The sequence below is a fragment of the Leishmania panamensis genome (assembly GCF_000755165.1).
Source record: "Leishmania panamensis strain MHOM/PA/94/PSC-1 chromosome 8 sequence".
NCBI classification, from domain to species: Eukaryota; Euglenozoa; class Kinetoplastea; order Trypanosomatida; family Trypanosomatidae; genus Leishmania; species Leishmania panamensis.
The window spans coordinates 34,233-49,472 of NC_025887.1; the positions used below are offsets into that span (position 1 = coordinate 34,233).

Genomic DNA, 15,240 nt, shown 5'->3' on the forward strand with positions numbered 1-15,240 from the left:
GGCCGAGTTGGGGAGTCGGGGCTCGTGTGTTGTCTGCGATGGCGCGGATGTATTGACGAAGAAAAAATATATTTTTTTCCTTCCTTTGCCCAGCCCCACGTCAACCGCCATCCCCTGCGCCTACTCTCCTTCCCTCTTTGGCTTCCCACAGCTCGATGATGTCTGCGTGTGTTCTTGACGAGTCAGCGAGGGCAATCCTTCAACCAATTTTGGTCAATCCACTCTGCCCATCTTCAGCTGTTGGGATTTTCCGCTCTCTCACTTCTGTCTGCCGACTGTAAAAGAGATGTGCGATGTCGCTGACGAGCAGACGACGGCGACGTGGAGGGCAATAGTGCTGTAAGTCTCACCGAACAGGCCCTACTTTCTCTCGGTAGCCTTTTTCTTCAATTCTGCGTTCTTCCTCGCTCCCTGCACCGAAATAGAGACTGAAAAAAAGGGCCTAACACACGTGACTCTCTTCAAGTGTATCCTTGGCGGCGCCCTGCATAGGGGATAACGCGCCCAGCGGAGTGATGCGCTTTGCTGTCTAGGTTGGGCCTGCTCCTCTCTACCGCACGGGAGCTTCCCCATTCTCGCTGGTCCGTGCGCTTCTTTCCCGTTTCTTCACGTCTGCCTAATGCGTTCGCCCTTCCCCGGACATTTGTATCTTCGCTGTCGTCTCTCCCTTGGGCCTTACCCGTCTTTTCCCACTTCAATTGCCGCACTCCGGTGTTATACACCCTCTCTGCCGCACGGTGCAAGGGGGGGGGCACTGAAGAGTGGGCGTGTGTGTCTATGTAATTGTGTGGGCGCTCGTGCTAGTACGTCTGCTAGATCGCTCTTTGTTGCTCTTCTTCTCTCGCATAGGATCGCCCGTGATGTTTCGCAGCACTCGTTGCACTTTGGCGCGAAGCTTCCGTACCAACCTCAAGTACCCCTCACTCGTGTCCTACAACAAGCTTCCGTGGGAGGTTGTGAATCATGACAGCACGAAGCTGCACATGCACCTTGCCCCGAACTACGCGCAGCTCCTGACGCTCGCGGCGGTAACCAATGTGCCGCACTTGGCGCTGGCTGCGCATCTCAACGTGCCAGAGGCGGAGCGGCTGCGCGTGTTGCCCGGTGTGGTGTACATTCTAGGTGGCCAGGCCGCTCACAAGAACCCGTTGAGCTTTACAGCATACCGGGTTGCCGATCCGACCTCGTTGCAGTACTACGGCCGTATTCACCATAGCCTAGCGGTGATTCAGCGGGTGGACGTGTGCACGTCTGCTGACTTGCGACTCCTCTGCCTCGCTATGCACTTCGATGGTGTACTCACGAACACGTCGCCCGGCTCCACCCTTGATTACATCACCACTACGTCGCAAGAGGGCCGCTTTTCGCTCTTCTACTATTTCCGCCCCAATCGTCCAGCGAATGAGCTGACACAGCCGTTTGAGAAGTTCTACCAGCATCGACCATTCCTCGCCAGCGTGGACACCTTCCATGCAGCCTTGCCTGGCAAGGTGGAATCGTGGACACCGGTGCTGCAGATACCACGGCGTAAGTCGAAGGAAGCAAGGCTTACCCCGGAAGTACCATATCGCCCGCCACAAAACTATCTGATGGGGCTCGCAGAACGTCTCGGTGTCCGGCCTGGCAACTCGTTTGGCCGCCGATCTCTGATGTGGGGCACATGGTTCTAGCCACTATTCCCCTCTCTCCACCACCACCCCTTCTCGGGTGGTCCTAGGGTACGTTTGGCCGCTGCCGTGGCTGTTGGCCATATCACATGCGGCGCAGGCAGCGCCGTGTACCTCTGTTGGCACTTTTTGTTTTGTTGTTGTTGTGGGACTGGCTGACTTGGTGTAAACTCGGTGTGCTGGAGCGTTTCTCGTTCTGCTGTTGCGGCGGTGGGAACGCAGCAGTGCTGCGCGCGGATTAGCGCATTAGGCGTTGGCTGTGTTTCATCATCCCTCTTTCTTGCTCTCGCTAACCTCACTGAAAACAACTGCACCTCGACAAGGGACGCTGTGCTGCACATCCCCTCGTTCTTCTCTGCCTTATGGTGAGCCCAGGGCGATTGCCACCTCGATGGGGGGTGGCCGCGCTGACCTCAGCGAGTCACCGTGGGGACTGTTCTTGCGTCATGGCAACAGGCTCACGCGCTGTGCACCTTGCTTGTGTGGCAGAAGGACCTGAGAGGTGGTGCCGCTTCTTTCCAGGAAGTATGAGTTTCATCATAAGGGACTGCGCCCGCTCCACTCTTCTCTGACCTCCTCCTTACCTCCCTCATCATCTCTTTCGTGCTGCACTGTGTTTTCCTTTCATGCTTGCTCTCCTGCTTGTGGATGTGACTACCATTTCTTCGTAGAACGAGGTGCATCTTTTAGACTCGTGAGGGAAACGGCTCAGTGCTTGGGACAACAACTTCGCCTTTGGACCGCTGTATGCGTGTGTGCATGAACCGCCAAGGTCTGGTGACTCGCCTCCCGGTTGTGTCCCCCCACACCCCCCCATCCCCCTACTCCCCTGTCTCTCTTGATTTCTCCACAGCTAGTGAGAAACGAAGCGAAGCCGAGAGAGCCTTGATCGAGGTCGAGTGGTCTACCAAAGGCTCGGCTTCCCTCCTTACCTCCGCCTTATAGATCTTCCCTGTCTTCTGCCGCTCCTTGGGGCGTCTTCTTCCCTTGCCTGGTTGATTGTACATTTTTAATCCTCTCCTTGTATCGCTTGACCTTAGATCCTCCCTACCTTCTCTCCCTTGTCTTCTCTCGTGCTGTGTGCCGTGTGCCCTTAGAGTGGAGGGTGGACGATCCGCACATCCCCTGGTCTCGCCACCGGCGCTGTTTAATTTCTTCTGCTTTGTTGGCGTTAGTCGCGCGGTGTGAAGAGCGTGTCCCTGCCAGCCTTCTCCCAAGTGCCCACAGGCGCCCATACGCGTAGGCGCACTCAACGATCAGCGGCTTTTTCCGCGGCGCTCCATCTGTTCTTCTCTACAAAAACTCCTCGCCCCCCCCCCTTCCTCCTCCTCCTCCAGCAATGTTGTCCATGTTCAAGGACAAAAAGGGCTTCTCGGTGCTCTTCCGTGGTGAAGGGGGAGCGAGACAGTCCGGCAGGGTGACGGATACCTCGGTATGTCGCCATTCCGACATCCAGCTCCCTGGAACCGCAGCCCGCCCAGATGGGAGTGGAGTCGCGCAGCATCAGTGCCAGCGGTGTTCAAAGCGCTTTTGTGAGCTGGAATCAGACGACGACACGGGTGTAGTGTGCCGGTGCCACCGCTGTGGGTACCCAACATGTCTACAGTGCCGAGAGCCGGCGACTGGCACCCCCCCGTGGGTATGCTGCGTCTGCAACGGTTTTAAGTCAATCATGTGGCTTCTGGAGAAGACGCGAGCGGGGCCCATGCTGGTGACACGGATTGTGGATTACTGCGACCCGCGCGGGCAGCGACTGATGCGGTCGATGTTCCGCTTTACGCTGCAGCAGTACCAAGCAGTGACCCCGCGCCCGTCTCTCAAGCTTGCGGGACGTCCAAGCGATGTTCCTGCTAGCAGTGGCACGCAATCCAGCTCGCGACCGGCTTCTCAGACACCACCCCCTCGCCTAACGTCTGGCGCACGAACAAGCTCACGTCTCTCTGGTGAGCGCAGCGGTGCCCGTCTCACTCAAGTGCCGCCGAGCTTCAGCAACGTACGCCGACCGTTGCCGTACACGCACCCCAAGCACGCATCACTGCTGCGTTCTGTGCGCCGGTCGGATTCTGGTGCGGCATTCGCCTTAGATGCCGGCGCCATCGGTGGTGCAGAAGGATCAGCGAAGGAGAACTCTCCTGTTGAGGAGGACATCGTACGCGGTTCCGAGACGTTGCGCCGCCTCGAAGAAGCCGTTGGTGTTGTGGAGTACTCACCAGAATCAAAGTGGTGGGCGTCAGGTGAGGTGAGCGAAGAGGCGGGAGGAAACGCCGAGCTTTCCTCGTCGCTTCCTGATGGAAATGAGCGCTTCGCTCAGCCGGATGATCGGTGCGCCGCTGTTGCTGACATCTACCACGCCAGGACACCCCGTGCACTGGCATGCGGCGCGACTTTGCGGGGAGACGCAGTGGAGGCGGAGACGCTATCGCCGCACGCGCGTCCGAGCGGTTGTGCAGCATTTCAGCGCGAACCGCTGCAACCACAGCTGGCGAGCACCACTGACCCCACAATACAGACGATGTGCGGTAGTGCTGTTATGCGGGTGGCCGTAGCTCCTGCACCTGAAACGTCGTCGATGAGGATCACTCCGCTGAGCCAGCCCTGCCGCCTCGGTCACAGCTTGAGCCCCGCTTCCAGCGTCTCAGGCCGGAGTGTCAGTCCGGCACCGCGCTTTCCCACCTTCGGCCAGTTCTTGGACGACCATGCCGGCTTCACTGCCGCGCAGACGCACCTGCCACGTGAGTCGAATGTGTTAGTGACGGTCTCGCCAGAAACGGAGGAGGAGAGCGAAGAGAGCGGTGGTGTGATTGAGCTTGGCGGCGGGCGGCGTGGCGACCACCTCGTGGCCACAAGCGGCAACGCCAAAGTAGGACTGCACACGCCACGTGACACTGAGCTGCGTACCCCTCCGTCGGCTGACGGCGGCGGCTCATCAGGCCTTCGTAGCGGACGTCGAACAAGTGGACTATGTGACTTCACCCCTACTCGCGCACTGGACATGTCGAGCGCGCGTGGCACGCTTCAGCACCGCAGTTCCAGTTGCCGCCGCACCACACGAGGAAGCCTGGGAGAGATGCATGCTCCGCATCTCTACGATAACAGCAGCAGTAAGGCCAGCATGGCAGGAAACCCACGCCGTAGCGGACAGGTGCACGACTCCCCATATGCGTACACCCTGCCAAAGCAGTTCGGCTCTCACTTGAAGTCAGCAAGCTCGATGTACGGGCAGCTGCGGCGTCAGCAGCCACCGCTCCCCACACGTACTGCAGGCCATACGCTCGGCAGCGACAGCCGCCAGCGATTGGGACGGCAGAACTCTCGCACAACAACACCGCTGCAGCGCACCGCTTCGCACAGAAACGAACTACAGCGGACGCCGTCACGCAGCGGGGCACTGGCCCGTACGAACTCGTTCTTCGCGCCACTGAAGCGCACCGCGTCCTCGCACGTCTACGCCCCCTCCTTTGCGCGGACTAACAGTAGCACGACGCGCGCACTGGCCTGCACCCCCTCCCACCGTGCTCATCGCATCGGAGCGGTCTCTGGCTGCCGAGGCCTGCAGCGCACCGAGTCGGCAAAGATCGCCGTTAGTGGCTTGAGCCACGGGGCCACAGCGCGTGCAGCTCAGCAAGGCACTGCCGCGTCGCAGTTCGGCTACAGGACACCTACTGCTGCCGGCGCGTCGTCCATGTGCTCTTCTCCCCTAAAGCGAACACTCTCCTCCTGGTCGCCGCTGAAGCGTACTGCTTCGCATATGTGCCTTAGGGGTGGTGGTGCAGCACCGTTTGGCCGCAAACAATCCGCATCGTGTTTCACGCGTTCCGCCACTACCAACAACGGCTTTGTCGGTACCCGCTCTGTCCCAGCGCTCGGAGGCGGAGCACCGCTTCGCCGCACTCCTAGCGCTTTTACGCGTACAGCCACCGGCACGCATCTGTTCCACTACTCTCACGGCCGTGTTTATGAGAGGGCTCGTTACACGCCAGGGCTGTCCCCACTGTCGCCCTCCGCGGCTGTGCGTGGCAGCGGTTATGGAGAGCCGAGGGGCTACCATCGTGTTGCGGCCGCCTCTCCAGTGCGGCGTGTTCCTACTGCCACGCGTACCTCGACGCCAACGATGGGCCGCCGACGTTTGCCGACCCCAGCTGCGCTCTCTCGCACCCCCACGGGGACGCGCAACTTTGAGCGTCTGCAAAGCAGCGCGAGGCGCGAGCCTGCGGGGGGCTCTGGTCGCAAAGCAGGGCGGACAGTCGACCCGGCGCCAACGTTAGTCGGTGTCACGCGACGCAAGGCTCTTGGAAGCTCGCTGCGCCACGCCCCATCTGCTAGCGGCGCTGACGGCACCGCTGTCGCAACACCACTCCAACCTCGTCGGTTTATCATCGCGAGTGTTTCAACTGCTGCGACGGCAGCCGCTGTGAACGGCGGCGGATCGCACTGCGGGCCTCGACCGGTGCTCTCATCGGGCGCAAGCATCCCAAAGTCGCGCAGCAGCCGCGGCTCGCTCTCCAGCGGCGGCGCAGCTGGGCCTAGCAGTCACACGAGCAGCGTACCCACAGCGGCAGCGCCAATAGAGGAGCAGAAAGCGGCCGATGTGGAGCCCAGGAGTGGGCGGGCGAATACGCAACGCCGCCGCCCGCTAGGTGGGGCCATCATTGCGAAAGAAAAAGAGCCGTTGCGTGTGGCGACGCTGAGCCGCCGTGAGACGTCCGGCTCTGCCACTACCACTCCACGCCCCAGCATCGGAATAGCAGCGCCACGGACTCCCTTCGCCAGATAGAACAGCCGCCACCTATTCTGAGTGTCGCACGGGCATGCGTCTGTACGCGTGTGCGGTTCTTTCTCGCTGCTCTCCGTCCCTGGCTCGGTGTGCCCCTGCAGATGACTCCATGTGCTCTCTCCTGCGTGTCTGCCCACGCAACAGCGACAGCGCGCGTGCGTGGACTTCTTGCTGGTGTCGCGTGTCCCGATGATGTACGTTTTGCCTCACTGCGGCCTTCAGCGAAGCTTATCATTTTTGCTAGATGAGCCACAGCCACCTTTTCCTATCGAGTAACGTTTTTCGTTTTCCCAGCATGCCTGTAGCCGCCACGCTTGTAGGAGTCGGGTGTGTGTGCGGTCATGCCCCCCCCCCCGACAAGAGTCGGTGTAGCCTCGCTCGTTCTTCGTTTTCCGTTTCCTTTTTGTTCCCGCTATAAACCCTGCAAGCGGTTGAGGGTAGCAGCGCTGGTGCGGCGGACGGAGAGGACAGAGGCGCATCCGACGATAGCGCGGTGGATGCTTTCGGGGTGGAATCGCTCTCCGTACGTGGTCTGTCAGCCCCCCCTTCTTTCCTTCCTCGTAGCCTTTTCAGTCTTTCCGCCCTCCTCCCCCCTGTTGTGTATTCGTCTCTCTTTAGTTTTTCGTTTGGTAGTGGCTGCGTCTGCTCACTGCACCGCCGCCCTCCCCTCTCCCCTTCATGAAGTCACCGCTCCTCTACTCAGTGAGGTCGCTGAATATGTACACGGCAGAGGTGGTGCAGAGAGTGATGCTTCGTTGTCTCTCTCTCTCTATGGAGTCTGCCTTGGCGCCCCTGCGCGCGTCCAAGAGAGCCTCCCCTTTCCCCCTTTCCCACGCTTTGAAGCCGCGGGGGGGGGAGGAAAACATGAAAAAGGGGGAGGGAAGAAGGGGAAATGGAGCTGGGTGGTCCTACCGCTCTTAGAACCTGCACTCACCCGCTCATGCGTGTTTGCGAATGCTGTGTGCGGGTGTGTGTAAAACGAGTCTCTGCTCATCACACGCTGAGCAAAAGGACAAGAAGAGCGAAAACGCTCACCCCCCGGCGCGCGTCTTCTGTTGCACCTTTCGCTTGTCTTTATTTTCATATCACTGTAGGATTTCCGTAGCGCGCTAGATCGAGTACCCTCAATGACGCACAGTGGGAACGTGGCGTTGTTCAGGGGGGAAAGGGCAGAACCTCTTCGCCTCCACGTCCCGCCACCGCCACCCCTCAACGATAGGTAGATTCTGAGTTGCTCATCCCTTCTTCCTGCGCCGCTCACCGTTGTACGTATGTCTCCAAACATGACTAGGCAAGTGCAGCCAGGGCAGTTCTATGCCGCCTAGGAACGGCCAAACACACGGAAAGGGCAGACCAGTGGTACCCTCTGCTTCCCCGCCATCTTCTCTCAATTTCCCCTTCCTTAGCGTATCTTTTCCCACGCAACTGCAAAGTACATGGGGGCAATGAGTGGGAGAGGGGGGACCGCTTGCGTGCGGGGGGTACCTGCTGTTTATTCGTCGCTATGGAGCATCGTGTTGACACATGCTCTGATTGCGTGACGCCTACTCTTCTCCTGCCTTGCTTCAAATATTTTTCTCTTTCATCAGAGCTGCATGGCTCTACACTTCTAGCCTTGTTGCACCTCTGCAGGCGTGCGGTGTCCTCTACGCCTGCTCGTCTTTTCACATTTTGCGCTCGATCGATTATTTCTCTGGAAGCCTCACTTTCTCCCACTCCATGTGCTCACACAACACGTAGTCCGACGCCATTCACCAACTCGCATATGTTTAGTCGCTAGCGTCTGCATCTCGCTGCGATTGGGGGGAGGGGGGGAGGCGCGCCGTGGAGTGGAAAGGTGGGCGGCCTCATCTCGCACTCGTCTTCTCTCTTCACCTCATCCTCTCCGTCCTACACCAGCACGGGACTACGCGGGTCGCCGCGGAAGGTGATTTACTCGTCTGCTCACTCGCCTCATCGCTGCGCGATCTTCACAGGACATTGACGGTACGGCGAGACGGGAGGCACGATGGAGTGGTTGACTTTCCCTGTCTGCACTGAGCAGGATCTTCACTCCACCTGTCAGGGTCACTTCCAGTAGCCATGCTCGTTGAGACAACCCCCAGCGACCTTACGGCCGCCTCTCTCTCTCTCGCGTGATCTCCAGTGCCCATGCCCTGAGGGTGCGTCCCCTGCCCCCACCCGGCCCCCTTCGTGTGTCCACCCAGTGAGACCGGAAGCTAGAAGGACATGCGACATGGCACTCTTGCCCGCGCCCCGTCACAAGGTATACGAGCATCGGTGCTCTTGCCGGAAAGACGCGCTCTATTCCTGCCGCCATGGTCTTGGCGTGACTCTCCCTCTCCTCCTCATGCTGAAAAAGGAAGGGGGGGTATTCGCGGTCATCCACTCTCTGCGAAATGAACGAGTGTACGACGGCCGGCGTGCATCTGCGACCGTCGTGGTGGCTAACGCTCTGCTTGACGGAATCGTCGTCGTCAATGTCGAGGTTCATTGGTAAGCTTTAAGCAGCTCCTGTAAGGTAGCGAATTCGCAGGCACGACGGCAGTGGCCGCGCATGGGTACGACGACGCCGAGAGGATGCTCTTGGAGAAAGTGACGGGCCTATGCGTCGGTGTGAAGGGCGCTAATGGCGTATCGCCTCGTACACCGCAGCGGAACTCGGGGAAAGGAGGCGTAACGAGAGCCTCCAGTCATGAACTCGTGCTTTTTGTAGGTGTACACCCCCTGCGTCACCCAGCGCGCATGTGACTACCTGCACGGTGCAGCAGCCGGGTTGCATCGCTCCTTGGCTGTGTTCAGTGTGGGGTGGGGTACCACACCCTCCTCGATGGGGCGTAGGGGGTGACAAATATCGCCCGCTACCGTGTCGCCGCCCCCCCCCCCCTGCTGCACCACGACGGTCCCGCCCCTGGCGTCATCGACCCGTCGTGCCTCCCCCGCATCCACTGCGAAAACCGTAGCCACCGTGTGCAACGGGCAACGTAGAGGTTCTTGTGTCGGGCGGCGGTGCAGCAGGCAGTTGTCCTGGCTGCCCTCGGCAGTGATCGACATCACGCCGCCGTCACCGCGGTAGTGTTACCCTTAGTTGAAGTAAGGTTCCTCCATGTGCTCTCGGTAGTACCGGTGCTGACCGCAACCGTGCTTGCCCCTACAAATTATCTCGCTCTCTTTCGCCAACTGGATTTGCCCGGGAAAGGGGGTACGTGAACTGGAAGGAGGTGCGGCACTTTGTTCTCTCCTGAGAAGGCTTTGGCTAGCCACTCTCCTTCTGGTGGCTGGGTGAGTTCCAGCGTGACATGTGCACCTGCAAGCGCAGCGTAACGCTGCAGCTACGATCCTTTCACGACTGTGAATACGTGCTGCTGCACGCTGAGAATCTGCTCTAGTCTCGGCGAGACGTGTCAAGTGTTTGTTTCGGGTACCTCTGCGTGTGTTCGCGTGTGCGTGCCTGGGCTGGGGCTGCTACGCCCATCGAGCAGGATGTGCGCGTGGTGCGCGTCGTTTCGATGTGCCGCGCTGCTCTGCCGTTTTTTCTTTCCCGTTGGCCTCTGCTGACTCTCCTGATGATGTCTGAGCACCACCTGGCATGAGAGAGGGGCCCAGCGTTCGCTGTTTGTAGGAGAGTCGTACAGCCTGCCGCCGGCCGTTGGTTATTCATTGCGAGCTCTTGGTGCTGGCGGAAAGCCCTGGGCCGACGTGCTGCCGGCGACAGCTGCGGTCATGACGATCGCGCTCGGACCTGTCGACCACGAATTGTGTCGGTGGTTCAGCGACTAGGCGCCTCCGCCCACCCTTTTTCTGTCGTTGCACTATTACGATGGTGGCTGAGCAACTCCAAAATGAGTTTGGTCGCTCCAGTTCGTTGGCAGAGCCGTGGTGCGGCAGCGGCAGAGGCGAAGTGTGGCTGTACGCCCCTACGTGTGGACCTCTTCGCTGTTGAGCGGATGCGTTGAGGCGAGCGAAACAAACAAAGGGCCGCTCGCCCACACTGCGCGCCCCACTGCCCCCGTCTCTCTCCCTCTCTCTCTCTATACTCCGAGCACTGTCTCGCGCGTTTCCCGAATAACGAGTGTGCGCATGACCGCAGTGGGCGACATTACCAGTCGCCTGTGCCGGTGAGCTCAGTAGCTACCAAGAGGACTAGAGGAGGGTGGGGACAAGACGGGTGCATTGCTTTGGCGCCTAGTTGGTCTTCTCTACTTCCCCCCGCCTCTCCCCTGAGACACTCACGCACAGATCCTCTGCGAGTGTCTTCGCAGTGAGCTATGCGGCGAGTGCTCCTTCTCACGGACACAGAATGGTGCTGCTGCTGCGGCTACTAGAGCCGCTGCACTCCCTCGACTTCATCTCTTTCTCTCTTGTTTTCCTGCTTTGTGGGATGTGGGCCTGTGCCCCCCCCCCCCCCTCTCCCCGCACCACGCAGGCGAAGCGCCCACAGCGGCACCCGAAACCCCACACACGTCCCTTTCTCCCCGAGCTCTCTGCGTGTCATGAGTGTGGAGAAGATTGTCACCCCCACACTAGGGGGCACCTTTCGAACATGTTCGGAGTTCATTGGTACCGTCTCCGCACGCGAGATGCCGGACAATCCGAGCGTACAGCTGTGCATCCTCAGCATCGGCTTTAATCTTGAGAGTGTGGTCGCCCAGCTGCTGCACCAGCGGATGGCTCTGAACAGGCCACACCGACGCGTGTACTGTGTGGTCCTTCCTGAACGTCTTCTCCCAGGGGCAATGACACGCTTTGCCAACGCCATTAGGCGGCATCTGGCGCTGAGAGAAGCGGGAGAAATGATATCACGTCATGCCGATGCATCTGCTGCTGCAACAGCGTCTCATCACGCATCTCCTATGCCGGTGGTCGCCATTGAGGAGGGTACGACCACCAAGGAGCGCTGCGCGGTGTTTCAGCGTGGGGCGGTGGTGGTCCTCACCAGCCACTTCTTGTGCGCTGATCTGCTGCATCGGCGGCTCGCGGTGGAGCTGGTTGGAATGACGGTGCTGGCGTTGCCACATTCGCTCTTGGGCAGAGGCCAACCACAAGATGCGCTAGCACCGCAGGCAGCCTTCTGTTCTGAACTGCTGCTGCGTAGTGGCAGCACTGCAGCTGGCGGGCAGAGACCTCCGTCCATTGTCCTCATCTCGGATGCGCCGGTGCTCATGCAGAGTCTCGTGCAGCGGCATCACATGGGGGAGGAGCGCTTTGTCCTGCAGATGCACGTCGGAGACATTCAACTGTTCCCTCGATTTCGCCTAGACTTTGTGCGGCATTTCGAGGAGCTCAGTCGCGCTTCGCGGCGCCCTATCACGGTGGACCGCATTGTGGCTCCTGTGGCGGCGAGCGTCCAAGCCTTGGACGGCCTCCTTGCGAAGATTGTGTTGGAGACGCTGCAGGAACTCCAGCGTCTGGAGCAGCAGCTTCACACGCGGAGTAGCGCCAGTGGTGGAGACCCCACTACTGACTCTTCGGCGGGGTTGGACTCGCAAGCTAATGCGCGGCCCTTTGCGTCCCCATGCGTGGGCGCTGCGGCAGAGGCCGACGAGGATACCGGGGTGCTCCGCTTCCTGCCACGCGCCAGGCTCACAACGAATGCTGTAAAGGGCCGTATCGACTACAGCGGACACCCACGCAGTGGCACCGGTGCAGCGTCATACATCCGCCGCGGCTGGCGTGCAAGGACAGAGCACGACAACAAGGGCATTCTGTTTGGCGGCATCAGCGAAGCAGCGGCTCTCTCCGTGGACTTCTCCGACCTCGACAACGATCTGCGCGCGGTAGTGCGCCGTCACGAGTCTCACTGGCCGTACCGCCTCCTCGTGGAGAGTCTCATCGACGTTCGGCGTCTGCGCCGAGCCACACGCGGCACGGCGTACACATTTCTTCGCGAGTTGGAGGCAGTACTTGAGCCTCGACTCCCACGGTGTAGCGTCTTCGGCACCGGTGCGACGCCCCCTTCTGCGCTGTGGACGCTCTCTTCTCACTTCCACGACGTTGTCACTGTGGCAACGCACCGTATCGGGACTGTGGTGTACGTGCCCAGCACCGCTTCCGCCGCGCTCACTGCTCCCATGGAAGGTGCCGCGATGCTTCCTGCGAACTCTGCTGACGATGTGGTCGTGGTGGTGAGCAGCAGCAGTGACAGCGAGGAGAGGGGCGAGACGCTACTGGATGCTGCCCCAACCTCGGCTACGAGTGCTCCTCGCGGTCAGGTGCCCACCTCCGCGGGTGGGACACTGGTGCCTCGGCTGATACCCAATGTGGAGGAGAAGGACACCGATGTAGAGGTGGTCGTGCGACTCGTGATGAGCTGGTGTCGCACGATGCTGCGCCGTGCCGAACGCAAAAGCGACGCCGCGACAGACGCGCCGGCGTCTCACCCCACTCTACTTATTCTTGTCTTTGGTACCAAAGATGTGGTGCGCTACACGGAGCGCCTCACCCACTCGCTGGAGGCGTACCAGCAACTGCAGCTTCGACACTTTATGCGGGTGTATCAGGCCAAGTACGACGTGGAGTTGACTGAGCTCGTCGAGGCTCAGCCGGCAGATGCTGCGGCACCGCAGCTGCCCATAGCACTTCTTACCAGTGTCGATGACGCCTCGAGCGACGGGGAAGAAGATCTGACGACAGACGAGGACAGCAGCGCTGATGGTCGCCGGGGGCGACGTGCCGCTGCCGACTCTGCAGCCTCCTTGAGGCACCGCCTGTCAAGTCAAGGCGGCCACGCCACCGCCGCCACACCGCGCGACACAACTCCACTGTATGCTGATGAAGGCAATAGCAGCCAGTCAGTGATGATGGACATCGGCGTTGGCGCCTTTCACCAAGCCCTCCTCTCTCAGCTTCCGCCTCTGCTTGCCAGCAGCGGTGAGAGGGCAGACATAAAGTACGACAGTGAACCTCAATCTGCAGCACGGGCCTCCCTTGCCGCACCGCTGCTCGTGCTTGAGAGAGTCAGAGAGGGGGTTGTTACGCTCTGCCCCGACCACCGTGGCGCCACCAGGGACTGCGGCGTCACTACCAGTGCTACTCTTGAGGGGATGCCGCGGGTGTTAGTGCTTGATGCATCTTCATTGTCTGCAACAGAGCTAACGATGTTGTTGGATGGGTCACACGCTGCTCTACAGCTTGCTGTCCCGTCGACGGCAGCGCCGCAGATGTCTACCGCGGACACTAACGGTGTCAAGGGGACTGACAGTGTGAGCACCTACCTGCGCGTTGATCGTGTTATATTAGCGCGCCAGGAGCTGATGCTTCTTCGCCAGCTTGAGATGGCGCAGGACGAGTTGCCGGCAGAGCGGCTTGCCACCATCAAGGTGCAGCTCGTCACGACCAGCCTGGCGGAGCTCGACTTTAAGAAGGCAGTGCAGGCAGAACGGCAGGCCTTCGAAAGCCTCGCGCACGCGAAGGCTACACTGACCGGGTCGCTGCTCGTTGACCAGACGTCGCTGCGCCAAGCAGAGGAGGCACTGGAGAGTGGAATGCGGCCGGTGCGGCGTCGTCGTGTCCGTAAGGACACGGCAGTGGGGCGACTGGCTGGCGATCTCTTGCACAGGCCTGACTTTCCACCCTCGGCGGTGCCGTGCATTGTGTTCGATGAACGTGAGCTTCGCTCCTCTCTGCCGTATCACCTTTACCGTCGCGGCATGCAGCTCATCCCACTGACACTGGTGACAGCCGACTACGTCCTCTCCCCTGAGTACGCGGTGGAGCGTAAAAGTGTGCAGGACTACGCCCAGTCCGTCATGTCTGGCCGCATTCAACGTCAGCTTGCGGCGCTCTCCCGCAGGTATGCACACCCGCTCTGCCTCATCGAATTCCACCGTGGAGTTCCATTCCGGCTGATGCAGAACGGCATCTACGCCAAAACAGCGGAGCTCATGGCCGCCTACCCTCGCGTGTGCTTCGTGTGGGCACGCAGTCCAGCGCATGCGGCGGGTATGCTGGTGTTCTTGAAGAAGTCCGTCGCGGCCTCCAACGCAGACCCGGCCGATCCATCGCTCACAGGCATCTCCATTGGCCTAGGTAGCGCGGCGGATGTGGGTGAGGTGACGGCCACTGCGGCAGAGCGGGAGACGGCGCATTACGCGGCACGTGTTCTGTCCAAGTTCCCAGGCATTACCCACCAGAATGCGCCCTCTGTGATGCGGCTCTGCGGCTCGCTGATCGGACTTGCCACGATCTCACAAGCCTCGCTGGTGTCGGTTATGGGCGACAGGGACGCAGCGCGGCTGTACAACTTTCTTCATTCCCCCTTTCATGAGCGGGTGGGATGATGCCCACCTCCTCGCCCCCTCTCGGGAGAGGGAAGGGGAGGGGGTGATGGAGTGGATGCTCGTGGGGCATAGTGTTGAGGGCCCCGCGCCCACACTTCCGTCACGATGTGCACAGGCGTACACGGGCAAGCACACCGTTACGCTGGCAGGCAGTCATTCACAGGCGCGCAACAGCAAAGGAAAAGGAGGCTCCGGTGAAGGGGTGGCTCCCGTGGAAGAGAAGGGGAGGGGGGGGGTGCAGCGCCCCTGTGGTGGAGTGTCGCACTGCACGCCATCTCTCTGCGTAGGCGACGTCACCCCGTTTCTGCCACCGCCTCGATTGGGTGATGCGCCGCTTGTCTCCCAAAGGGGCGGCAAGGCCGAGGAAAGGGAGGTACATCGTGAGCGCCTCTGTGGGGTACCTCTGGATGCACGAGGGGTGTCCTAGGGTTAGGACAGATGCAACGAAGCACCGGCTTTACATCGCTTGCGAGCTGGCGTCCCTAGTGCCAGACGCAACGGCGCACGCGCCACGCTGTGA

The 15,240-nt window shown here is 60.5% G+C and overlaps 3 protein-coding genes and 1 pseudogene across 3 annotated transcripts; all 4 read left to right on the plus strand.

Moving 5' to 3' along the window:
• Nucleotides 1-860: 860 nt before the first annotated feature.
• Nucleotides 861-1,670, plus strand: LPMP_080120 (hypothetical protein; the record flags this gene model as incomplete). Its single annotated transcript, XM_010705842.1, has 1 exon — nucleotides 861-1,670. The coding sequence occupies one exon, from the start codon at nucleotides 861-863 to the stop codon at nucleotides 1,668-1,670; it is 810 nt and encodes a 269-aa protein (XP_010704144.1).
• A 1,336-nt stretch (nucleotides 1,671-3,006) lies between these two features.
• LPMP_080130 (hypothetical protein) lies at nucleotides 3,007-6,441 on the plus strand (the record flags this gene model as incomplete). Its single annotated transcript, XM_010705843.1, has 1 exon — nucleotides 3,007-6,441. The coding sequence occupies one exon, from the start codon at nucleotides 3,007-3,009 to the stop codon at nucleotides 6,439-6,441; it is 3,435 nt and encodes a 1,144-aa protein (XP_010704145.1).
• A 2,082-nt stretch (nucleotides 6,442-8,523) lies between these two features.
• Nucleotides 8,524-10,384, plus strand: LPMP_080140 (annotated as a pseudogene).
• Nucleotides 10,385-10,934: 550 nt separating this feature from the next.
• Nucleotides 10,935-14,720, plus strand: LPMP_080150 (DNA repair protein, putative; the record flags this gene model as incomplete). The annotated part of the gene is made up of 1 exon (XM_010705844.1): nucleotides 10,935-14,720. The coding sequence occupies one exon, from the start codon at nucleotides 10,935-10,937 to the stop codon at nucleotides 14,718-14,720; it is 3,786 nt and encodes a 1,261-aa protein (XP_010704146.1).
• Between the last annotated feature and the right edge of the window lie 520 nt (nucleotides 14,721-15,240).